Genomic DNA, 23,814 nt, shown 5'->3' with positions numbered 1-23,814 from the left:
AAGCGGAGTGTGCACGAAGCGCCCGTCCCCTTCTGTAAACAGGTCCAGTGCGAGGTTTCCAGAGACCCGCTCGCCAGTGCTCACCGGGAGGAGTCTGCAGCGACATCCACCCAGGAGCGAGGGGTGGGAGGGCTCCGCGGTCCCTCACAAACCCCACCCGGCCCCGATTCCTCTTCCCAGGAAGGTACCCCTGAGAAAGCCACAGGTCGTTTCTGCAGTTCCCCAGAGTCTCCGGCTTCCTGAACCCGTGGTCCTAGCCTTTTGCGCCCGCCGCTACCCGCAAGCCCAGGTCCCCGAGGGGGCCCGACGTTGCGGGCTCAGGCTCTTCAAGGACCGCGCGGTGATGGAACGCGGCGACCCCCGTGCAGACAGGGGGCCCTGGTGGAAGCTGAAACGGTGGAACCTCGCGAAGTAAAGCGGGGGAAGCCGCCGGGCGCTCTGCAGGGCCCGGATCCTTCAAGCCCGAGACCCGCCCCGCCGCCAAAACCCCACCCCGACCTGCACCCAGACCCCGCCCCCTGCCAGAGCCCCGCCCCCGTCCCCCCGTGTACCAGCCGCAGTCGGGCTCCTGCGCCTACACCGCGAGCAGAGGTCCTTGCTGTCCCCGCCACCAGGCTCCGCCCCTTCTCACCCAGAACCAGTCCTGCCCTCAGACCTTGGCCGCAAGGCGGGGCCAACTCGGGTCTGCCCGCGGAGAAGCCTGGATGGCGGAGGCTCGGGCCCCCAGCCAGGGCGACCCAGCGCGGCAGAGGGTCGGTGCAGACTGGGACCCCCATTCCTCTCCCATCTGCCCCATCCAACCTCTGGGGGCTTGCGGGTGGGAGAGCCGGCGCCTCCGCGTGGGCGAAATCTTAGACACCTGGTTTCCTTAAGGTCCCCAATATGTATAGGGAAGATTTTATGGTTCAAGCCATAGGAGACTTGGTGCAGCGGAGCGGGAGGGCAGAAAGCTGAGTCTCTGGCGCCCTCCTGCTGTTAGTCGGATGTGGCGGTGTCGGGGCCCTCAAGGACCCGAAGCCGTGACTCCCTGACACTCCGAAGGGTTCAGTCTCTTTCGATTTGTGCATGAGGCAGAAATGACTAACCACACGTTACGGCCAGTGTTGGGACTCAGAGCCCACACCGGGAGCTGTGTGGCCGAGCAGAGGCTGGCGCCCGGGTATTCCCTCCATTCGACCCGGGTCACCACCGAGAACCGTTTCATCTACGTGTTGAGGAGCCGGGGCACTTAGCGACTCCCAGACACCCCGGAGGTGTTTCCGCGGCTCTGCGGAGAGCATGAAAGGGGGGCCCAACCTGCCACACGGCTGTGCCTCTGTGCCTGCACGCTCGGCGTCCCAGTTACCCTGGCAACCTGCGGGTCACCAGACACCCGGCCCTTTAAGGGAAGCCTAAGCCCGGCGGTCTTGGTTTCGCGCGCCCGCCCGCGGTGCCGGTAGAGAGAACATGGCCCAGGCTGCACGCGTGCTGTGGCCCCGCGGGCGCGCTCTGGCCTGGAGGCTGGGCGGTAGTCCGGCGCCCCGACTCCCAGTGCAGAGCCGGGCTGGCTTCGCAGGGGCGACGGGAGGCCCGGGCCCCGCCGCCATCGCCCGGAAGGGGAGCCGGCGGCTCCTGGGGCGGGCGGCCCTGGCCCTGGGAGGCGCTGTGGGGCTGTACTACACGGCGCGGTGGCACCTGCGCGCCCAGGATCTCCGCGCCCAGCGCCCCGCCGCGCAGGTAAGCCGGGCTGGGCCGAGCTCCGCGCGGGGAGGGGGGCGCTGGGGTCCGCGCGGAGCTGCGGGACTTCGGAAGGCGGCCGGGTCCGGAATCGCCTCCGCTGTCCGCTCGTGACCTTGGGCGAGTGACTTGGTTTTGTCTCCGAGTCCTCAGTGTCCTCATCTATGAAATGGGGCCGCTACTGCTGCCTGCTAACTGGAATCGTCTTTGTCTTAAAGCTGTTTCTAACTTGTTTAAAGACTTTATAATGGGGAGATTTTGAGATCACAGAAAAGAGAAAAAAAAGGCCTCTTTCCGTTTATCCCATTCCAAACATTTTGTCGGCCCCCTATCGTCTTCAAGTCCTAAGGTTGTGTATTTATTTGTTGATGTTATTATTAGCATTTTTTTGTGGAGCCGATGACTCTTAGGTTCGGAGGGACATGGACGTGTTCCCCAGCGAAGTGGTGGCCCAGCTGCCCTTGCAGCCTTTCTCTGCTGTGGCCCCCCTCCTCCCATTCACCCACATATTCCTGCACCCAGGGCGTCAGGGGTGGGTGGGAGGGGAGTAGAGTTCTCTGTATCTCCCTGCTCACTTTCACAGGTCCAGCCTCAGTTTCCCACCTGAACATCGAGGGCAGTGGACTGCAGCTGTGACTTTCAGACTAGAATATGCAGCAAGCTCACATGGGGCTTTCCTGCAGAACGAGCAGGATCCAGATCCTGGCCCAAGGCCCTGATACAACCCTTTCCCCTTAGGGCAGCGGTTCTCAACCTTCCTAATGCCGCGACCCTTTAATACGGTTCCTCATGTGGTGACCCCCAACCATAAAATTATTTTCGTTGCTACTTCGTAACTGTAATTTTGCTACTATTATGAATCATAATGTAAATAGCTGTGTTTTCCGACGGTCTTAGGCTCTACAGCAGCGGTTCTCAACCTGAGGGTCGCCTAAGACCGTCGGAAAACACAGCTATTTACATTACGATTCATAACAGTAGCAAAATTACAGTTACGAAGTAGCAACGAAAATGATTTTATGGTTGGGGTCACCACAACATGAGGAACTGTATTAAAGGGTCGCGGCATCAGAAAGGTTGAGAACCCCTGCCTTAGAGACTGGAGGTAGAACCCACTCTGGCCACGCTGAGGGGGGGCGAGGTGGGGAGAGACACTCTGGATTGAGGCTGAGCCTCGGCTCTTCATTCCTCCCCGCCACCCCCCTATTCCTCCCCATTTTCTCAGGGTCATCTTAGAAGGTTTTCCTGGGAAACAAGTTTGCTTGGGGCAGGGCCTGGGTTTGGGGGGGCAGGCCTGGGAAGCAGGCCTCAGAAGCCCCCGTCTCTCTGCTCCCCATCCAGCTCTCCCTTTCCGACCGCCTGCAGCTGACTCTGTACCAGTACAAAACGTGTCCCTTCTGCAGCAAGGTCCGCGCCTTCCTCGACTTCCACGCCCTGCCCTACCAGGTGGTGGAGGTGAACCCCGTGCGGAGGGCTGAGATCAAGTTCTCCACCTACAGGAAGGTGCCTATCCTGCTGGCCCAGGAAGGAGAGAGCCTGGTGAGCTTCGGGAGCCCCACTGTGTCCTGGGGTGTCCTGGAGTACTCCCCGGGGCAGCCCTGGAAGGAACGCGGGCTCTTGGCCGCAGCTGAGGCCAATGAGGGGAAGCAGCTGGTACACAGTAGATGCTCAGGAAATGGAGGCTGCCGTCCTTCCCCACCAGCACCAGACACCAGCCTGGTCAGGGATACAGAGCACCACAGAGCTTAGCAGTGGGTTCTGAAATCAGGGTGGTCTGGGTTCAGGTCGTGGCTCTGCCCCTCACCGGCTGTGTGACTCGGGGCCAGTCACTTAGCCTCTCTGGGCGTGCTTCTCCATCCATCAGCAGAGGACCACACTCTCCAGGTTGTAGGGGATGCCTGGCCCATGCTTGGCTCCTAGTATGTAGCTTCTGGCATCCACCCTGCTCCTCAGAGCCCTGGAGGCCAGGTAGGTGGAGCAGGCAGGGCCTCGACCCTGGGTCCTCCCCACACCCTCCTCCCCATTAGCCACACTTGGGTCTCCCTTCTGATCGGCTGCCCTGAGAGTGGGGGCTGTATCCTGGGGGTGGGGAGAGCTCAGTGGACATGGGTTATAGGGGTAACCCCCCAGGAGTGGACCCACAGTACCCTGGTTCCCTCGACCGGTTTCTGAGGAATGCCCGGGCACGGTGTTTAGAGGCCTCCACCCCCAGCCCCATCTAAATCGCCCTCTCCTCCTCCAGCAACAACTGAACGACTCCTCTGTCATCATCAGCGCCCTCAAGTCCCACCTGGTGTCGGGGTAAGGAGCTCCTTGGAGACGGTCTCCAGGGAGGCCTCCCTCTCGTCCTGCATGGGAGCGGGTGGGGCTGCTGCTTCCATTTCCTGAACGGGTCACGGGCGTCCTGCTCAGAGACTCCCTTCCCCTCCTTCGCACCCCTACCCGTCGGGGAAGTTCCTGATGTCTGCCCCGACCCTCGTGCTGCACTTTTATGGGTCGGTTCTGGCTTCACCCCGGGGCGGGGCCAGGCCGGGGTGGATAGTCACCCTAAGGAGGCGAGGGCGGGGTCTCCTGGAGGAGGAAGGAGCTGGGGTGAGACTCTGGATGTACCCTGAAGGCAGCCCCTGGATGTCATCATCACCTACTATCCACCCATGAAGGCCACGAACGACCAGGGCAAGGAGGTGACCGAATTCTGCAACAAGTACTGGCTCATGCTGGACGAGAAGGAGGCCCAGCGCATGTATGGTGGGAAGGAGGCCAGGACGTGAGTGGGGCTGGGGCTGCCGGGGGAAGGTGGCATGGCGGGGAGGGGGGTCTCCCCCAGAAGGGACCAGGCTGAATGAGATGCTGTGCGGGGGGAGCAGCTGGGAAGCCACGAGAGCTGGGCTGAGTCTCTATAAGGACCCGCTGCTTAGGCCTCAGCTCCCGTCATGCACTGGGCGGGCTAGATAGTGGGTCTGCCCCCCACCTCCCAGGCCCCGGCTTAGGAAGCCCACCTGGCCAGCCCTGTCCCCTGCTTGCCCGCAGGGAGGAGATGAAGTGGCGGCAGTGGGCGGACGACTGGCTGGTGCACCTGATCTCCCCCAACGTGTACCGCACGCCCGCCGAGGCCCTGGCCTCCTTCGACTACATCGTCCGGGAGGGCAAGTTCGGGGCTGTGGAGGGCGCCATGGCCAAGTACGTGGGCGCAGCTGCCATGTACTTCATCAGCAAGCGGCTCAAGAGCAGGTGAGGGTGCATGAGTGTGCGCGTGCGCGATGGCCTTTCCATTGACCTCACCTGGGCCCAGGCAGGAGTCTCCCTGATGGACCACCCCTCTCCCTGCCCAGGCACCACCTCCAGGACGATGTGCGTGAGGACCTGTATGAGGCTGCCAACAAGTGGGTGGCAGCTGTGGGCAAAGACCGGCCCTTCATGGGCGGCCAGAAGCCCAACCTGGCTGATCTGGTGAGTGTGGTGGTGGGGAGGGGGTGCCCACACCGAGGGTCCTGTCTTTGGGTCGGGGCAGCCCAGGCAGGGAGAGCGCAGATGGAGGCAATACTGCATCTCCGGCTCCCTCACGTCAGAGGCAGCTGGCTCCATCTGTGACCAGGGGCTTAAGGAAAACCAACTATAACGAACTGCCTTGGTTCCCACAACTGACAAGTTTAATGGAGGGGTTGGCTTCAGGCCCAGCTGGATCCAGGGGTCCCAGTGGTATTGCCGGGGCTCGATGCCCTGTTGCACTCCAACTCCTCAGAGTTGACCTCAGCCCAAGGCCAGCCTTGGTCCAGCGCCCAGACTCCCCCAGCGGAAGTCCTGGCTCCCAGGTCCATGGCGAAGCATCCCTGTAGCCAGCGTGAACACATTGATTGGCAGGCCCCGCTCTGTGGGGGAGGGCTCGGGATCTGAGAGCGGGGGGAGGCGTTTTCTCAAAGGAAACTCTGGGTGGGGGGGTGTTACCCAAAAATGGGGGGTGTGTATGGGGCAGGCAAAATCTACAGTTACCCCCGTGCCTCGTTCAAAGCTCCTTCGTTCAAAGCCCCGCGGCAAAATGAGCCCTTCAGGGGGTTGTGGAGCTCGCAGAGCGGGAAGACGGGCCCAGGGCCCTGGGCTGGCAGGTGGCGGGGGTCTGGATGCCCCTCTGTGCCCTCCCCAGGCGGTGTACGGCGTGCTGCGAGTGATGGAGGGCCTGGAGGCCTTCGACGACCTGATGCGGCACACCCGCATCCAGCCCTGGTACCTGCGGGTGGAGAAGGCCATCGCCGATGAGGCCCTCCAGTGAAGGAGCCCCCGCCCCCTCCGGGAGGAACCGGAGACGGAAGGAGACGCCCGCTGCCGGTGCCAGGGCCACTGAGCCAGCACTCGGCGACGCTGTGCAGGGTGACGGCCATGCTGCCTCTCGTCCACCCCACCCACAGCATTCTCTGTGTCTAACGCTGGACACCTGCGGGGCCCTGGGCTGCGGGGGACACAGCCCCCTGAGGGGCACAGAGCGGCTACCTCCCTTCTCCCGGCCCCGGCTCCCAGTGGCTGCCCTGCCTAACCCTGTGGGTGGGAACTGGGCTGGGCCCCGCCCTGGACAAGGGAAGTAGGGACATCCGGGTTAGGGAGAGCCCCATCCTGGGCTCCTCATGTTCCTGCTCGTCCTAAGCATCCCCGCTCCCCTCCCCCAGCCCCACCCCCGGACTCGGTCTGTTTGAAATAAAAAGATTCTGCCGTGAGGTCTGTGGCTGCTGCGGATGAGGCCCCGCCCCACCCTGTTGGTCCCGTGTTACTAAGGGTCAGGCCTGGGGGAAAGGCTAGTGGCTTCATGTCACATGATCCCTGGGACACCAGAGGGAGGCTCAGAGATGGCCCAGCGTGTGGTCTCTGAGAGACTGACTGGGACTCTGGGTGGTGGTGCCCCTCTCTGAGCCTCAGTTTCCTCATCTGTTACATGGGCATAATGATAGTCCCCACCTCAGGGGGAAGTGGTGAGTGTTGGGTGACAAGATGCGGGTCAAGCGCACAGAAGGGTACCGGGCTCAGGAGGGGCCGGAGGGGCTCCAGTCCTGCTCTACAGACCAGACACCAAGGGCCCGGAGCACAGCGCCCCCCAGGGCCCCTGGCAGCAGTGGCCACCCTGGGCTTTGATCCCAGGCCTGGGACTTCACAGGGATGGACGCTGGGACGGGGTCTATAGGGAGAAGCCAGCTCGGAGTGAGGGGGGCTGTGGTGGAACCCCCTTCTGAGCAGGGTGCCCTGGGCCGGGGACTTCGTTCCCCTGCTTTTGGCAGAGGGTGGCTGGTGTACCCAGTTTCACCCCCCGGGCCCTTTGTTGGGGTGGGGGGTGATTGGGCAACCCTCCCAGGCCCACTCTGGAGTCTTGAAATTTTATTCTTTAAAAAAATAATGCGTTTTCCCTATAACAGCTTAACACGTGAGCGCGGCGGCCTCTGTTCTCCCAGGGCACGATGCCGCCTGCCTGTCCTGGTCCCCGTGGGGGGCATCTGCCTGCCTTGCTGGCTCTTCCTGGCTGCAGAGTGCTCCACTGCTCATACGACCACAGCCCACAGCCAGCCCAGGTCGTGGAGTATTGGGGTGGCTCCCCGTCCCGGTCCCCCTGGGAGTGTTGAGCGTGAGGGCTGTGGAGGAAGGAGAGGAGCCCAGGCCTGAGGCCACAGCAGTCTGGCAGGAGCCACAGAAGCTGCCTCCGAGGGCCAATAGGTGTCGCAGGCCCCAAGCCACCGCTGTGTCCGGAATGCTGTTCCTGCGTCGTTGGTCAGACCTTCATTCCCAGGGGCCTTTGCTTCAGGGGCCCAGGGTGGCCTGCAGACCCCAGAGCCTCCCTCGGCAGGACGGGCGCTGAAGGAGGCAGCCCTGCAGCCCCCGGCCCACTCTCCCGTCCCTTCCCAGCCAGCCTTTCCCTGCCTCCCGCAAACCTCGCCCGGGGTTGCTTGGTGCCTTCCCGGCTGCTCAGGGAGGCAGACTCACCTCTCCTTTGTCTCAGCCCCAAAGGGAGCATCTGCTGTGCCTGGCGCGGGGCGAGGTGTCACCTCCTGTCCATGACAGTGTGGCCAGGGGAGGGTCTCACCGCCGCCACCCACCCTGTGCTCCCAGCCCTTTCTGCTCCTGCTCAGCCCCGCGACTGTGTCTCCCAGCCGTGGCTTCCCCTGAGGCCCAGTCCCACCAAGGAGGCTCGTGGGGCAGGCTGGGTCCCTGCTACCCATCTTCTCCCCTCTCCCCGTTTCCATATATCACAGATGCTCTACCGTCTCCCCATTTCACAGAGGAGGTTATGGCTGGTGGCTAAACCATGCTGGGGCCCCGGGCCTGACTCCTGACGAGCTTTTTCCCTGGGGCTGCTGCAGGCACAGGGAACACGCCTGGGTCATCCTCACACTCTGCTGAATGGTCACCTTGATGAATAGTCTCAGGACTGTGCTAGCTAGACCCCATCTCTGTGCCTGGGGCTGGAGACTGGCTAGTCAACCCAAGGCCACCATGTGGCACCAACTGAGCCGTGCCTCTTTCACCAAGTATCCTGCCCTCCACCCGCCACAACTCTGCCTCAATTTCCCTGTGTTCCTACGCCTGGCTCTCTGGGCATGTTTTCCTATAACCACCAGAGGGCGGTAGAGGCTGCGAAGCCCTGTAGGTCCCACAGTGTAGGAGATGGAAACAAGGTCCGGTGCTGCCATCTTGAGGTCAACTCTTGCATTGCACCTTCTCGGCAATCTTTATTATTCAGGGACTTTGCCCATCTGTAAAATGGGTTTAGCACTCAAGGGTCTGAAGATGGGCAAGTAGAAAAAGCCACACCTCCCAGGGATAAGGGCCTCAAGCGAGTAAACCCTGCCCCATCTTGGTCATGTTCAAGTTCCCTATGGCCTTGATGGTGGCAGAAGGCCTGAGATGGGAACCTGCCACTGCTCCCTGTGACCTTGGGCAAGCCCCGTCCTTGCTCATCCTCCAACAAGCCCTTGGAGGTCAGTTAGCTCCGTGGGGTTGGCGCCATCCGAGGCAATGCACCCAGGAGTCAGCATGGGAGGGGCGTTTTTATGCAGCCAGTGGGTCTGCTGTCTGTTCTCAGAACACACTCCCTGCTCTGTTCCCAGCCAGGTTCCCAGAGCTCACAGCCAAGAGCTTCAGGAAGTGAAAATGGGGGGAGTCCTGAGAACAGCGAGAGCTCTCCTCCCTGGGGGTCAGGAGTGCTCCGTGGGGAGGGCCAGCCACAGCCCAGGCTTTGGAGATTGGGAGGGTTCTAGCTTGCCTTTGTTTGTTTGTTAGATTGTTATATTTTTAAATTTCATCTTGATTTATGCAAATAATGTTTACTGGACATAAATAGAACTGGCAGATAAGTAAAAAGATGTACCAACTATTACCATCCCACCACCCAGAGATATAACCACTTATAATTTTTTTGGAGTACAGCCTTCTAGCTTAATTTTTATGCAGCCTACACAGAGTGCACATATATATTTATACTTTATGTTATTTATTATTTTTTTATTGCTGTTAATCCTCGCCCGAGGATATTTTTTCCATTGATTTTTAGAGAGAGTGGAAGGAAGGGGCAGAGACACAGAGAGAGAAACATCAATGTGAGAGAGACATATCGATTGGTTGCCTCCCTCGTGCACCCTGACCAGGGCACCCTGACCGAGACCAGGATGGAGCCCACAACCAAGGTACACACCCTTGACCGGAATCGAACCCGAGACCCTTCAGTCCTTGTGCCGATGCTCTAACCATCGAGCCAAACCAGCTAGGGCTATGTTTACTATCTTATATAGTAAACATATATTTACATATCTAACAGTTAAATTTGGTGGCAAGCACTGTTTTAAGCTCTTCACACATATTACCTCATTTAATTCTTACACCATCCCTATGCAATAGGTACAGATATTTTACAGATGAGGAGACTGAGGCATCAGAAAGGTTCAGTGAATTCCCTGGAATCACACAACTAGCAAGTGGCAGAGGGAGGGTGTGAACCGGACCTCCTGGCTCCGGAGTGTGGCCTTCCTCACGGTGTCACAGTGCTCCTCTCTCTCTAGAGAGGGTTTTCTTTTCTTTTTTACAATATGTTTTTATTGATTTCAGAGAGGAAGGGAGAGGGAGAGAGAGATAGAAACATCAATGACGAGAGAGAATCATCGATGGGCTGCCTCCTGCACATCTCCAGCCCACAACCTGGGCATGTGCCCTGCCTGGGAATTGAACCATGTCCTGGTTCTTGGGTTGATGCTCAACCACTGAGCCACACCAGCCGGGCAGTTTTTCTTTATTTTCAATAAAAATTCAGATCACACAGTAGCTCCTCAATGGTTAACATATTTCAGATTAGCCACTGTTCTCCCTCCTCATTCTCGATGATGGTGTAGAATTCCATTACCCAGTGTTCCGTTGGATGACTGCTCCCTGGTTAATTTAACCAGCCGGGTGGGAAGGATTTTGTTGGGCAGAAGTGTCTAGAAGGGAGCGGGAGTTGTAGTGGCCTGAATCATGCCCCCAAATACATCAGGTCCTAACCCTGGAACCTGTGCAAGTTACCTCATGTGGCAAAAGGGAATTTGTAGATGGAATTAAATTCATGACTGAGGTGGAGAGAGCTTCCTGAATTGCCTGTTCCTCAAAGGTACCCAGAGGTGTCCTTAGAAGAGGGAGCCTTGACTGCAGGAGCGAGAGGCCGGGGTCAGGGGAGAAGAGGCACGCAGGCCCCTCAGGAAGCCGGGGGAGGCAGGAATGGGGTTCTCCTGGAAGAGAACCACCCGCGGACACCTTGCTTTCCGCCAGGGACACTGACGTAGGACGCCTGGCCTCTAGCACCGTAAGAGGGCGCGTCTGTGCGTTTTCAGACCCACGTTTGTGCTGATTGTAACGGCAGCCACCGGCTACGAATCCCAACGGAGCCAGGACAGAGAAACCGCTACCGCAACCTGAGCCCTGACCCTGGACGGGCAGGTCCCCGCCCGGGTCAGTGCCCTCCGTCAGGTGAGGGGGTGGGCCCTTTGGCAGGTGTTGGCGAGGCAGCGCCCTCTCTCCTCAGCCCCCACAACTGCTGTGGGAGATAAGTTCCTCCCGGGCCACAGGGGCTGTGCGGGTGGGGACGGCAAATGGCCAAAGGTGGCCGTCCCTTTGCGGCCACTGCCTGGCCGGAGAGCCAAGAGCAGGAGGCCTGGGGCTATCTTGCTCCCTGGGGGGGGGGGGGGACTGGGACAGGCCTCTGGCTCTCGCACGCCTCAGTTCCCTCATTCTCGGTTCCTCCCTGCCCTACTGCATCCCCCCCACCTCCCCCCCTTCTGCCGGCCCTTCCCATCCTGCCCTGGCGGCCTCTCGAGCCACTGTGCTGGGCCTCGCTGGTCTGCTCCAGCTTCCTCGTCCGCCCTGGAGGCCAGGGAGCAAGGTCCACACTGGCCGCCGGGCCCAGCCCAGGCTGCTGGTCCTCTCACCCTTCCCCTACATCCCAGCCCGATCGGACTGTGAGATGGGGCAGCCCCGCCAGGAGCTGAGGTTGGGAGCACGGCCTCAGAGTCAGCAAAGCTGGTTTGACTCAGCTCAACATTTACCCGGCATGAACCCGGGGAGCCCTTCCCTCTGGGCTGTAAGGAAGGACTGGGCCCTCTTGCTCGTGAGGAAACTGAGGCTCAGAGAGCATGAGATCTGCCCAAGATCCCACTGCCACGGTGCCAGCATTGACTCAAGTACAGGCTGCCCCCAGGTTCTCTGCAGCCCCTGGCACGGGAGAGCAGCCAGGGGCCTGGGCCCCTCAGGGAAGGTCCCCAGAGGTGGATCATGGCACCGTCCCAGCCCCTGCACAGCCCCCTGCCTTCACCCCCAGGCATGCAGCACACGGATGGACGGACGGACGGATGGATGGACAGACAGACGTGGTGGCAGAATAACCTCCTACAACTGCCGAGGGCTAACCCAGCTGGTGCTCCATAAATGTCATTCCCAGGAATTAGAGGTGACCTTTCACCTCTAGCTCCCGGAAGGAGGTTGACATGGCTCCCCCACCCCCAGCCACCCCACCGGCTGGACTTCCTTTCAGATGCCAGAGATCCGAGGCCCACAGGAGCCTCCTCGCCGGGAGGCTGGAATGAAAAGCATTTCGGTGGAAATGACTGTGTGTGTCTGGAATCCTGGATGGGAGGGAGCGGGAGATGAAACTGCTTATTAGGACCAGACTTTTCCACTCAGTCTCCTCTGAGTTTCCAGCAGGCGAGTCCGGAGGTCAGACCTGCAGGGCGGCTCACTGGGCTCAGCTCCAGGTGTCGGCGGGCAGCGTTCCTTCTGGACGCTCCAGGGTTGAGTCTGGTCCTGGCCTTTTCCAGCTCCGAGAGGCGCCTGCAATCCTGAACTTGTGGCCCCGGCCTCCCTCTTCAAAGCCAGCGACCCGGGCAGAGTCCTGGCATCACCTCTGCCTCTCCCCGCCTCCCTCGGGACCACTCAGGTCACCCAGCCTCATCCCCGTTTTAAGGTCAGCTGGTGAGCACCTTAACTCCATCTGCCGCCTGGACGCCCTCGGCCATGTCACCTAATTCACTCGGACACCCTTGGGAGGGGGCGTAATTCTGCCTGCCACACACACCGTGAAACGTCTGGATGTTTCCGTCCACCAGTAACTGCTCATGAAGCACCAAGTGGGTGCCCAGCACCTGCTGGGAACAGCAGTGGAGAAAGCCAGCACCCAGCTCTCACGGAGGAAGCACGCTAAAGCAAGGAGTGAGAGCAAGCAGCAGAGTTGGTGGTGAGAAGCTAGGGAGAAAGCTAGAAGGACGTGGGGCTGGGTTGGGTGGGGGAACAGGTTACCATTTAAAAAATTGTTTTTGATTTTTTTTTTTTTGAGAGAGGAAGGGAAAGGGAGAGAAACATTGATCAGCTGCCTTCTGCACGCCTCCTACTGGGGATCCAGCCCGAAACCCAGGAATGTGCCCTGACCGGGAATCCAACTATGCGAACCATGACCTCCTGGTTCATAGGTTGATGCTCAACCACTGAGCCACACCGGCAGGGCCAAAAGGTTACCATTTTATTATTTTAAAAAATATATGGAACGCTTCATGAATTTGCGCGTCATCCTTGCGCAGGGGCCACGCTAATCTTCTCTGTATCGTTCCAATCTTTAGTCTCCGTGCTGCCGAAGCGAGCACCAAGCGGTGACCATTTTAAACAGGGAGCTGAGGGAAGGCTTGGTAAGAAGGTGACATGCGAGGAGAGGAGCGAAGAAGGGGTGAAGGAGACGATGGAGGAAGGCAGGCGTGGTGGGGCTCAGAGCTTTGGCCACATCAGAGCGCCTCCCAAGGTTAACTCTGTGCTTGAGAGAACTGAGGATAGCAGGTTGGAGGGGTGGGGCACCCATTTGCCAATGATGGGGAAATGGTGTATGCCTGTAACCCTGACAACAGCTGAGGCAAATGGCGTATCAGTGTCCCAGGACTGACAGGTGGAGTCGGGGCCTGAAACAGCTGAAAGCCCTCCTCTCCTAGTTCCGGAGCTGCAGTCTGAGATGCAGGCGCGGCAGGGCCGGGGGCCACCAGCTCGTGATCCTTCCTGAAGATGCACCGCTCCGCCCTCGGCCTCTGTGGCCACGTGGTGTTCTCCGTCTCCCCTGTGTCTGTGTCCGGATTTCCCTCTTCTGTGACACCAGTCATTGGGTTTAAGGCCCACCCTAATAAGGTATGACCTCATCTTAACTGGGATACATGTGCAAAACCCTACTTCCAAATAAAGCAACATTCTGAGGTTCCCAGTGGACACAAATTGGGAAACAGATGCTAAATCAAGGAGAGCAGGACACACTATTCAACCCCGTACGAGTGCCGTGTGCCAGTTCACCCATGGGCACACTTCTGTGCCTCCCACAGCCTCTTGCCACTGTCCCCGACCCATGGCACCCAGGACTATTGGGATCAGAGCGTGGACCGTTATTTAATGAACATTTTATTGAGTGCTTGTGCATCGGGCACTCTCTTAGGGCTGCAAATACAACCCTGCCCCCAGTGGCCTCATCCTCTCCTGGGGTGACAGGCAGAAAGCAAATAAAGCCAGGTGGGGCCCTCCAACATCTCCAAGCAGGAGAGACAAGCAGGAACCCACTGGGAGGCTGGGGAGGGGCAGCCAGTGAGGGGGAGCAGTGGTGGCCAGAGCCGCTTCAACAGGAGGGAGCGGCCAGCTCTGCAGGAGAGGGGCTGAGTCAGAGTGCGAGAGGACCTCAGAGCACCCTAAATCCAACATTTTAAAGGAGGAGCATCTCCAGGAAACCCAGTGGGGGCGGGGGTGGCTTTCTTGTGTGTTTTTTAAAATATATTTTATTGGTTTTTTACAGAGAGGAAGGGAAAGGGATAGAAATTCAGAAACATCGATGAGAGAGAAACATCGATCAGCTGCCTCCTGCACACCCCCTACTGGGAATGTGCCTGCAACCAATGTACATGCCCTTGACCGGAATCAAACCTGGGACCTTTCAGTTCACAGGCCGACGCTCTATCCACTGAGCCAAACCGGTTTCAGCGGCTTTCTTGTTTTTTAAGATGAAAAAATTGGGCTCATTTTCTAACATAGGGACACCCCCACACCACCCAAGCCCAGATCAGAAAAATCATGCTCTGTCATCGGCTTTCAAACAACTTTATTAGAAGGCTGTTTTAAATGACAACTCCCAATTCTTAATTTGCTTTTTCACGAATTCCAGTTAGAACTATGTTTATACATGACAATAATTTTTGCATTGATCTTTGCACCCCATTTACTGTCCATCGGGCCATTCTGGTAGAATGAAAAGTGCAACTGTGAGGCTGCAGGCTGACCAGCACTACTGAGCAGAGGCAGCGGGGGTGGGGGTGGGGGGCTGCGAGGGGGAAGCCCACTTCACAGGTGGGGTGGGCGCTGGCCACCCTCTCCTCTAGCCCCCCCCAAACTCACAGTGATAGGCACCTCGCTGCCTTGTCATTCAGAAAGAGTGAAATGGAGACCCTCCTGGTCCGAAAAAGGGAGTGGACTTCCATCTTCAACGGAATTGAGGTTTCTTCCGCTCTTCCCACCCCCCTGCCGAGCCCTCAGGTCCTAAGGCGCCCGCGTGCACGCGCCGCCCCCACCTGCCAAGGACACCTCTCTGGGACCAGGGCCCCTCCCTCCGCTCCTGGCCCCTTTTCTGTCCTTGGACAGATGTGACGCCGGTGTGGGCAGTGGCAAGAAGGCCACTCCCACTTTCTCTCCTCACCCCACCTCTTGGGTGTGGGAAGGTACAATCAACCATGAACATAAATATGAATAAAAAATGAACTTGAAAATGACAGGTTATTAATTAAACAAATCTATAAAAATAGTTAGGACATAACTCTGTTCAAATAAATACGAAATAAATAGGCTCCAAGCAGTGATACGTGGCATCAGTGGAATGTGAGGCTGGTCCCACTTTGCCCCCGTTGGGATTGGACATGAATCCCCGGGGGCGTCAGGAACAGACTTTAATGCAGTCAGCCAAGCTATCTGCTCGCTTGGTCTTCCCTCTGGAAGCTCAGGACGTGCACATTTGTCCAGTTTGTCTTTCTGAACAAAACCCTTTTCTCAAAAATACCTAATTAAGGCCCTCAACCCCTTTTCCTTCTCAGGGCACGCAGACACGGGGCAGAAACTGGCCTTCCCGTTACACCACACCCCCTGCCTCATGCCAGAGCAGGGACAGGGAGCTGGATCTGAGCTGGTGCCAGTCCCGACAGAGCCTGGAGCCAGCTCAGAGCACCAGGAGGCCCCAGCAGCACAGGGCAGAGGCCTCCGGGCTCCGGGAAGCCATGCGCCCGGGTGCCAGGCAGCCAACGGCGGGGCTGGGCCTTGCCCTGCATGCACAGGTGCCCCTCTGCTGGTGAGTGCAGATGAGGGTGGGCACTCTCCCAGGCTCCTCCCTTCCCTGCACAACCGAGCCAGGGGAAGTCGGTGTGAGGTCAGGTGGAAGCACCTTTCCCCGCGGACTGAGAGGGAGGAGCCGGCGGGCACGGGAGTGGGCTGGCGGCCCTCCTCCTACCATATTCAAGCAGCAGTGAGGACGAGGCCAAGTGGGCACAGGGCAGATGCCCAGCAGGCCAGAGGGCAGGGGCCCGTGGCCCATGGTCTGGGTGGGAAGAGATGGAAGAACTAAGCCGCCTCCAAGCCCTGCTGTCTGGCAGGCACTGCAGGAAACGTCTGGTCTCTACTGCGCATCAGCCTGAGTCCTGCTGACCCCGGACCCGAGGGATACCCACGGGCCTTCCCTGGAATGGACACGAGGGTGGGCCACGGTCAGCAGGACAAACCCGGTGGGCCTGCCAGCTCCCCCCACCCTCCCTGCGGTGCGTCCCAGGGTTTCACAGCTTGGCTTAAGTCAGCTTAGTGTCGGCACATTCACAGAATGAGATGGCTACACATCCCGGGGCTGCAGCCCAGGATCAGGAGTCCGCCGGGCGGCGCTGTCCCTCCCGTCACCGAGACTGCACGCCCAGGGTGATCTTCAGGTTCTCGTACACCACATAGCTGATGCTCACGGCTGGGATCACCTTCATGAAGTTGGGGGCCAGCCCCCGGTACAGGCCAAAGGCGCCCTCGGTCCGCAGGATCTGTTTGAAGAGGCTGCTCATGGTCACCTCGGGAGCGCCCTCAATGGAGGCTGCAGTAAGAAGTAAGAAAGGTCGTCCATCAGAGGCCTTTCGCCGGCTCCTCCCTGGATCCCAATCTGCCCAGGGAGATGGGCCCCTGGGGACCGGCCTAGGACCAGCCTTACCTTGGGCCTGCATCCGGGTCCTGACCAGGGCCAGTGGGTAGCTGGCCAGCTGGCCACAGGTGCTGGACATGGTGCCACAGGCCAGGAGCACAAACACTCCCGGGTCTGCGCTGTTCACTGCATAGCGCTGCAGCCAGGCATTCTTGAGTGTCTGCAAGGAGAAGGGCGCAGGGATGAGCTGAGGAGCCAGCGAGCCCCAGCGAGAGCTTGCGAGGCCAGAGTGAGGGGGGGAGAGTGACGACAACGTTATTGGATCCCATCACATGCATGTCTGAGGCCACTGTACCCCGATTCGCTTGGCCTGGGCCGCCTGCCTTTGTTTCTGCTGTCCCTGGGGATTCCTGGGTCAGACAGGAATGGGGATGGGCAGAGGCAGCACTGCCTCGCCCCCCAGAAACTGACTCTGTCGCCTGGAGTCTGCTGGGCCCATGAGCCCCCAGGGCACCGTGCTCTGGGGATCTGCCTGCCAAGCTCCTGGGGCGGAACTCGGGGCTGCCCGGGGACCCTTGCAATGAGTCTGAGTGGACGAGACACTCTTTGGTGCTGGTCCTGTCCCTCCATCCCCAGCGGCTGTCAGGCCTGGAGACAACAGGCGGGGACGTGTGAGGAGGGGGTTTCTGAATCTTCCCTGCCGGTCCCAGGGGCCCGAGCTCTCGCGCCTCACCTCGTAGACAGCCAGGTCTATCCCCGCGTAGGGGATGATCCCCAGCATGTTGGGAACATAGCCTTTGTAGAAGGCGGCCATCCCCTCTCTGGCCAGGATCTTCCTGGCACAGTCCAGCATGCCCGAGTACTGGCCTGTCTTGCGCAGGGCCATCCGGGTCTTCAGAACCTGCAGAACCCAACAGAAGCGACAGAAGTATGAGCACGGCCCACCCCTCGGCCTCATCCCCACGTGCACTGCCCGCCCCATGGCACCTTGGTCCGCCCCAGGACCACGGGGCCCCTCACCTCCATCGGGTAGATGCTGCTCTGAGCGATGGCCCCTGCCAAGGACCCTGCCACAAGCCTCTCGTGAATCCTTAGAGCCTCCTGGTCACTCCCAACAAGACGCTTGATCTACAACAGGGAGCAAACAAACTGATACACCCGAGACCAGCGCACCTCCTCCTGCCCGCCTCCTCCCGGAGCCAGTTGGGCTTAGCCGAGACTCGGTGTCCCTGGCCCATTTGACGCTTCCCAGAAATGGAAGGAACTGGCCCAGTGGAAATGGCAGCAGAGATGGGGTCAGACCCAGGCCTCCCCTCCCCCCACCATCCTGCTGTCCCTTGCCAATTGACCGCTACCTGGGGGGCCGGGTCCTCACCTGCTCATAGGCCATGAACTTGATGGCCGATTCGGGGGCAATTTTGATGACATTGATGCCGTTGCCCCGCCAGAGTGACCTGGCCCCTCCCTCTCGAATCATCTGGGTGAACCCGCCCACGATGCACATGTTGTTGCTGCGGGAGGCGTGGACCTGAGGAGGGAAGGACAGGGGTCAGAAAGAACTCAGCCATCATCTGCAACAGAGCCTTTCTCCACGGCCAACCGTCAGGGCTGGCAGGAAGGCTCATTCCCCTCGTATTCTGAAGACTAACTCAGCACTGTGAGAATCAAACAAGCCATTCTGGGCCCAGCTAGATCTCCCATGCACCTACTGTGTGCCAACACTGTGCTAAACACCTCCAAAGGACCACTTTTTAAAATTTAAAAAACTGAACTGCCCTGGCTGGGCGGCTCAGTTGGTTGGAGCGTCGTCCCGTACACCGAAAGGTTCAATCCCTGGCTGGGGCGCATAGGGAAGGCAACCCATTGATGTCTCTCACTCTTCTGCTCTAAGAGCAATAAAAACATCCTTGGGTAAGGATAAAAAAAAAAAAAAAAAAAAAGATTGAGCTTGAGGTTTTTATTATGGAAAAATTTCAAATATGTACAACAGTACAGAGAATTATATAATGAGCTCCATGAACCCGTGATCAGCTTCACACGCATGAAACCACAGCCAATCCGTTCCCCGCACTGCCCCACCCCTGCTGGGTTGCTTTAAGGGACCCAGTAGGATTGTGTCATTTCACCCACGTGAAATGCTTTCAGTATCTACAGCATCCCTGGGGATTCGTGAAGAATTCTGACTAGGAAGGCAGTGTGTTACAAGCCTCTTTGGCTCAGAGCAATGAAGTCCTGGGGCCAAGTGACTTGCCCGAGGTCACACAGCTCTAGGCCCGGATGGGGTCAGGTTCCAGGCCTAGAGCTCTTCTCCCTGAACCACTCCACTTCCCTGTTTCAGCACAAGAAGGAGGGGTCACAGTATTCACCAACAGGCTCCAAACGCAGGCAGGCCCAGGAGGGCAAAGGGGGAGCGAGAGGATGACGTCTTTTCTGAGCAGGAAGGTGCCAGAACAAACAAGGGGACAGGGAGCGGCTGGCCACTGTTCCGAAGACGCTAAAGTCCAACAGTGAGTGCTGTGCAGGCTGATGAAACCCTGTCCCTGACGCTGGTCTAGCTTATCTCGTCCCATGGGCGTGGAGTCAGGCCTCTGGCCATGATGATGGTGTCTGGGCCAGGTGACCATCTGCTCACACCTTCCCCCATGTGACACGTACCCAGAAGTGCCTACAGAAAGGCTCCTGCCACACCCCCATCCTCACCAGCTTTACCAGTCCACTTTATGGCCCTGTAATGTGACTCCTGGCTAAGGGCCTCAGATAAAATTAGATCAGCTACGTGCACTGCCCAGGCCTGGATCTAATGTTGCCCTTGTCTGAGCAAGAATTCCAATCTAATTTCTTGGGAGAGAAAAAATATGGGTGCAAAGCAGGGCCCCAGACAAGGGAGGGGAGGGGAGACCATCCCACCGAAGCAGCCCGGGGTGGCAGCCAGAGGTCCGGGGCCTGTTTCCCTGCGTACCTGCATGAGCACCTTGAGTCTGTCCAGGGGGGCCGTGCAGGTTCTGGATACGGCCCCGGCCCCACCTCCAGCCACGAGGTGTCTCCACCACATCCCCGTCTGCCTCTCCTCCACCGTGAACTCATCGGGGACGGTCAGGTTCTCACCCACATCAAAGATCTGCAGGGAAGACCAGCGAAGATCAAACAAGCAGGCCCTGACGCTGTGGCCAAGCTGCTGGTGGACAGCAGGTCCCTAACCTCCACCGTCCAGAAGGGGCACCAGGTGGGGAGATTGCCAAGGACTCTGGGTAGGAAACTGATGCACCGGCCTAGTCCCCTCCCCCTCCATGTGAAGGTGGCAAAGCTCTGGTCCCTGTCTGTGGCCTTCGGGAGGCCCAGGTATGCAATGTGGAAGCCCGGCTGGAAGGAAGCAGCTACAAACCCCGCAGACAGCCTTTCAATGGCTGCCAGGGAGCTCCCGCGAGAAGCGCTTACACAGGCATTTGAGCGGAGGGTCGCCAGGCTGGCTGTGCTGAACCCATCAAGCCAGGGGTGAAAATTCCCCTGCAACCTGATGTGTCATCAGATCGCGCTGGCAGAACATTATGTAAGGCCTCAGCAAATACGGGAGGGTGCAATGCCTACGCGTCACTCTCTCTTCTGGGTGGCATCCTGGCTGGTCAGACAGAGCCAGCTCTGCTCAGACCTGGGCTGCAGGCCAGACCCACAGGTCAGCAGTCCACATAACTTCACCCAACAAAGATGCCAGGTGTCCCGAGGGTGAGGCCCTGGCCTGGCACCGCAGGAGACTGACCAGGAGGACCACCTCGGCCTCTGCTCCCAGAGCTGACAGCCTGGGGTGAATCACACTAAAATCGAGGGGGTGCTCAGCAAGGACCAGCAGAGAGGGACGCGTCCCGCAGGAAGGAGGCCCGAGGGCAGGGAGTCAGTGTGGCCACTACCAGTGAGGGTGCAGGTCTGTATTGCTGACAAGATGGAAGAACAACGCGCGATGGTGGGAACATATTCTTTTGTCACAGAGAGAAACAGCCCACAAAATGGGGCAGAGGGGGGAGAAACCAACAGCTGTGCCATTTGTTCCCCGGAGAGAGCCCCCCAGAAAGGCTCAGGTTGGCTTTGGGAGAGCAAGTACATCAGGGGAGGGGTTTGAAGTGGGCCTTGAGGAACAGGCAGCCCATGGGGACAGGCGGGCACTGCTGGCAAAGGAACCCCGTGTTTGGGGAATGGTCAGGCCATCCAGGTGGGCAGGCGTGTGGGGAACGGAGGAGGCGTGTGGAGGGCTCTGTGGGGCTGGCAGAGGAGTGGACAGGCACGCTGTCGAAGGGGAGGCGAGCTGAGACTCCCACCCCCATCCCACCCCGGGATGGGGACAGAGGCCGGGCAGAGGGACCCAGTGGACAGACAGGGAGAGACGGCCTCCAGGCTCCGGGCCCGGGCTCACCGTGGAATGCTTCCAGTACAGGATGATCTCGGGGATGTTTTCCACGGGGTGCAGGAGGTGATAGTCTCTCCACTCGTTCCAGTCGATGGTCATCGTGCCGTTTTTATCCATGCTGCAAGAGGAACGCACGGTTGCCCAACTGTCAGCCGCCCTTCCCTCTTCCAGGTGAGCCACAGGCAGGCACCTGGCCACCGAGGACACCACAGAGGGTGCCTCTGCCCGAGGAGAAAAGGCAAGGTGGCTCCACACCTCACTTGGCACAGAAATGGGCTAAATGACCCACAGGAACCCCATTGTGATCGGGCACAGAGGTGAAGGAGGGAGGCGGTCAGCAGGGAGATACAGATACTTACTAGGTGACAGGGCCCCAGAAGTGGCCCGTTCGTATTCTGACAGACAGACAAAGGAGGAGGCAGAGGAGAGAGGAGAAACAAGACAGTAAGTGCTCTGAGCAGAGGTCACTGAGGCAGACACACAGCACAGCACCAGGATGCGCCCCACAGCCGCGGGGGAGTGGGCGCAGGGATGCGGAGAGGCCCAGCCAGGAGAGGAAGCGCTCCTGGGGCTCCTCTGTGCGACTTCCCAGCCCAGCAGCAGCTCTGCTCCCCCCAGGACACGGCTCACCTTCGACCCATCTTTCGGGCAGCGCACTTGACGATGGCGTTAAGTCCACCTTAAGTGGCGGGCTGCCACGTGAGCCCCTCCCCTTCCCCACCAGGCAGAGAAGGTGCTCCCTGCTCGCCTTTCACCTACTTGATCCCCCTCCCCCACCAGTCTTTCTTTGGGGTCACTGTGAACAAGCTCACTTCCAGGCGATTAGGGATTCTTCAAACGAGAGCGGACCTGCAAGCCGGGGAAGGGTTACTCATTCATCCCTTCAAACCACCAGAAGCCAAAGCTCAGAGAACAGCGTCAGCACGGCGAGAGCCACCAGAGTTAGCCCAAGAGCGTTCCTTTCGTCATGCTGTTTGAAGTGGGCCGAGTGCAGAGACCGGCCAAGCACTCACCTCTTGAGAATTTTTTCTGCCTGCTGCTCGGAGATCTTGACCCCCAGGTCCCGCAGGGACTGCACGATCTCCTGGGAGTCGATTCGCCCTGCAACAACAGAGGCCGTGAGCGGGAGCCGGGCCCACGGAGAGCCCGAGGCGGCCAGCCATGGCTCCGGAGGCAGCGCTCACCGTCATTCTTTTTGTCCAAACTCTTGAACACCAGCCTCAGTTTCTTCTCGTGATCTTGGAGATAATGGACGAACTCTTCAAAGTCTAGCTGCCCATCAAGGTCTTTATCGCCAGCTTGTACGATTTTCTAGGAAACAAAAGTAAGGTTTTGTCCTTTAGCTCATGCACCGGCTTGTCCCTCGTGACGCCCTGTCCCCAGGAAACAACTGCACTAACCCGTGAACAGAGGTGGCCCTAATGACCCAAGAGGCTTCCCAGGACCCAAGAACCCACCTCGCAAAGAGAAAAAGGGGACCCCCCCAAAAAAAACACACACCATGAGGAGCCCTTCAGGCAGAGGCCAGCGGTGGCGGGCTTGGTGAGTTCCCATTCCAAGTGTTTTAAAGACCAACTTGCTGTACCGCCAGGGTCAGCTGCTTGGCTCCCCGCAGCGCGGTCCCCTGGCGCCAGGCCTCAGCCACATGCTCTCTGCCCAAATGTGTGGAGAGCCCGGAGCTCCAGATTGCACCAGAACTCCGCAGCTTGCTCTTTTTATCCCCACAGTGGCAGCGGCCCAGGAACAAGCGGGGGGCCAGGGTGACGGCAGGAGGCAGAGCTGGCCCCTGCCAATACCTACTTGACACAAATACAGCCAAGAGAACTCTGGAGGCTGGAGAAGCAGCAAGAGCCCCCGGGAACTATTTTGGGGCATATGCATGATGCCACGGCCAGTGTCTGATCTCAGGGGAAACTGATGGTATAACCAAGCCCAGCTCCCTCAACCAGGTACAGAACAAGAGCGCTACTTAGCTTCGTGACCCAAGAGGCTTGAAGAGACCCTGAGGTTCTAAGCCATGGGTCCTGCTAAGAGCATTACCTCTAGTAACCCGCTGAATCCTCACAAACAGCTCTAGGAAGGAGGTACTATCATTTGCTCCATTTTACAGAGAAGGAAACAGAAGCTCAGAGAGGTTAAGTCATTTATCCTAGATCACACAGCTGGGGAAGTGGTGGGCAGCATTCAAGCCAGGTTTGTTGGACTCTAAGGCCGCCTCCCTAGAGATCCTGCTGCCACCCTAGAGGTTCATCTCAAGAAGGTGGAGCACATACATGAGTCACTCCAACCCAGCAACACCCCAAACTAGGAACAAAAATCTCCCAGGGAAAATGGTTATATCTTCCTGTATTGCCCAATGCTCTCAGTGCAAGCATGTCAAACTCTCGACCCACAGGCCACATGCCTCGTTTAATTGGCCTGTGTTGGCCTTTGAGTTTGACATGCTTGTCTTAGTGAGAATCCATTCACTATCCACAAACCAATATGGGTTTCCAAGTCTTCTGACCAATGGGTTTGGAAACTGACAGATCACTGGCTCGCTGGCGCTCTCCAACGATTACAACCCGTCTCTGAAATCACCTGATAGCTCTCTGTGATTGCTCAGCCACCAAGGGTGCTAGGAGGAGGCCTGCGCAGATCCCAGGTCACCTAACAAGATCCCAAGAACGGCGCAGTGGGTGTGGCTGAGATGTGAAACCAATGCTGGTATTTTATCTACTATCTGAAGTTATGCTAACTTCCTGTAGACTTCTGTGCTCTCAGCCAAGAATTACGTATAGGATTGTCACTGTAGATTTACGGCAAGAGCGGAAATAGAATCTACATAACCTACATGCCATTTAGGGAGGAGGTGAATGGGAGGCATGAAGCTCTTTGGTATCTGGCTGCTCTGCCAACGCAAACCATGTGCCTTACTGGGGTGGGTAAGGCACTGGGCCTAAGTAGCGCTCTTGTTCAGTACCTGGCTGAGGGGGCTGAGGGAGCTGGGGTTGGTTATATCATCAGTTTCCCCTGTGATACAGAGGTGCTCAGCACAGCG

General features: G+C 58.7%; 2 protein-coding genes and 1 non-coding gene across 11 annotated transcripts in view; 1 reads left to right on the top strand and 2 right to left on the bottom strand.

Moving 5' to 3' along the window:
* The first annotated feature begins 167 nt into the window (after positions 1–167).
* Positions 168–6,413, top strand: PTGES2 (prostaglandin E synthase 2). Of its 4 annotated transcripts, none has more exons than XM_054727446.1 (7): positions 168–184; positions 3,058–3,255; positions 3,959–4,017; positions 4,334–4,483; positions 4,747–4,947; positions 5,049–5,166; positions 5,858–6,413. In XM_054727446.1, exons 4-7 carry the CDS (start codon positions 4,371–4,373, stop codon positions 5,981–5,983), a joined length of 558 nt encoding a protein of 185 aa, XP_054583421.1. In that variant the 5' UTR covers positions 168–184; positions 3,058–3,255; positions 3,959–4,017; positions 4,334–4,370; the 3' UTR covers positions 5,984–6,413. The 4 variants fall into 4 exon arrangements, with proteins under 4 accessions (XP_054583421.1, XP_054583420.1, XP_008150950.2 ...); XM_054727445.1 differs by lacking the exon at positions 168–184 and adding an exon at positions 736–752; XM_008152728.3 differs by lacking the exon at positions 168–184 and adding an exon at positions 924–1,716.
* A 6,324-nt stretch (positions 6,414–12,737) lies between these two features.
* Positions 12,738–12,845, bottom strand: LOC114226787 (U6 spliceosomal RNA). Its single transcript, XR_003612900.2, has one exon. It is a non-coding gene; the product is annotated as a U6 spliceosomal RNA (small nuclear RNA).
* A 2,127-nt stretch (positions 12,846–14,972) lies between these two features.
* Positions 14,973–23,814, bottom strand: part of SLC25A25 (solute carrier family 25 member 25) — a 33,575-nt gene continuing 24,733 nt past the window's right edge. For 3 of the 6 annotated variants that reach the window (XM_008152582.3, XM_008152583.3, XM_028127336.2), the window contains exons 2-11: positions 21,959–22,085; positions 21,788–21,875; positions 21,134–21,169; positions 20,781–20,892; positions 19,338–19,496; positions 17,754–17,906; positions 17,399–17,506; positions 17,112–17,279; positions 16,448–16,598; positions 14,973–16,333 (exon numbers count right to left, since the gene is read on the bottom strand). In XM_008152582.3, coding sequence (XP_008150804.1) covers positions 16,149–16,333; positions 16,448–16,598; positions 17,112–17,279; positions 17,399–17,506; positions 17,754–17,906; positions 19,338–19,496; positions 20,781–20,892; positions 21,134–21,169; positions 21,788–21,875; positions 21,959–22,085 — 1,287 coding nt within the window. In that variant the 3' untranslated portion in view covers positions 14,973–16,148. The remainder of the gene's footprint in view (positions 16,334–16,447; positions 16,599–17,111; positions 17,280–17,398; positions 17,507–17,753; positions 17,907–19,337; positions 19,497–20,780; positions 20,893–21,133; positions 21,170–21,787; positions 21,876–21,958; positions 22,086–23,814) is intronic. The other 3 variants (XM_008152584.2, XM_008152585.2, XM_008152586.2) reach the window with 1 other exon arrangement.

This window comes from Eptesicus fuscus, chromosome 15 (genome assembly GCF_027574615.1).
Source record: "Eptesicus fuscus isolate TK198812 chromosome 15, DD_ASM_mEF_20220401, whole genome shotgun sequence".
Classification (NCBI taxonomy): domain Eukaryota; kingdom Metazoa; phylum Chordata; class Mammalia; order Chiroptera; family Vespertilionidae; genus Eptesicus; species Eptesicus fuscus.
This window is presented reverse-complemented; position numbering and strand designations above follow the sequence as displayed.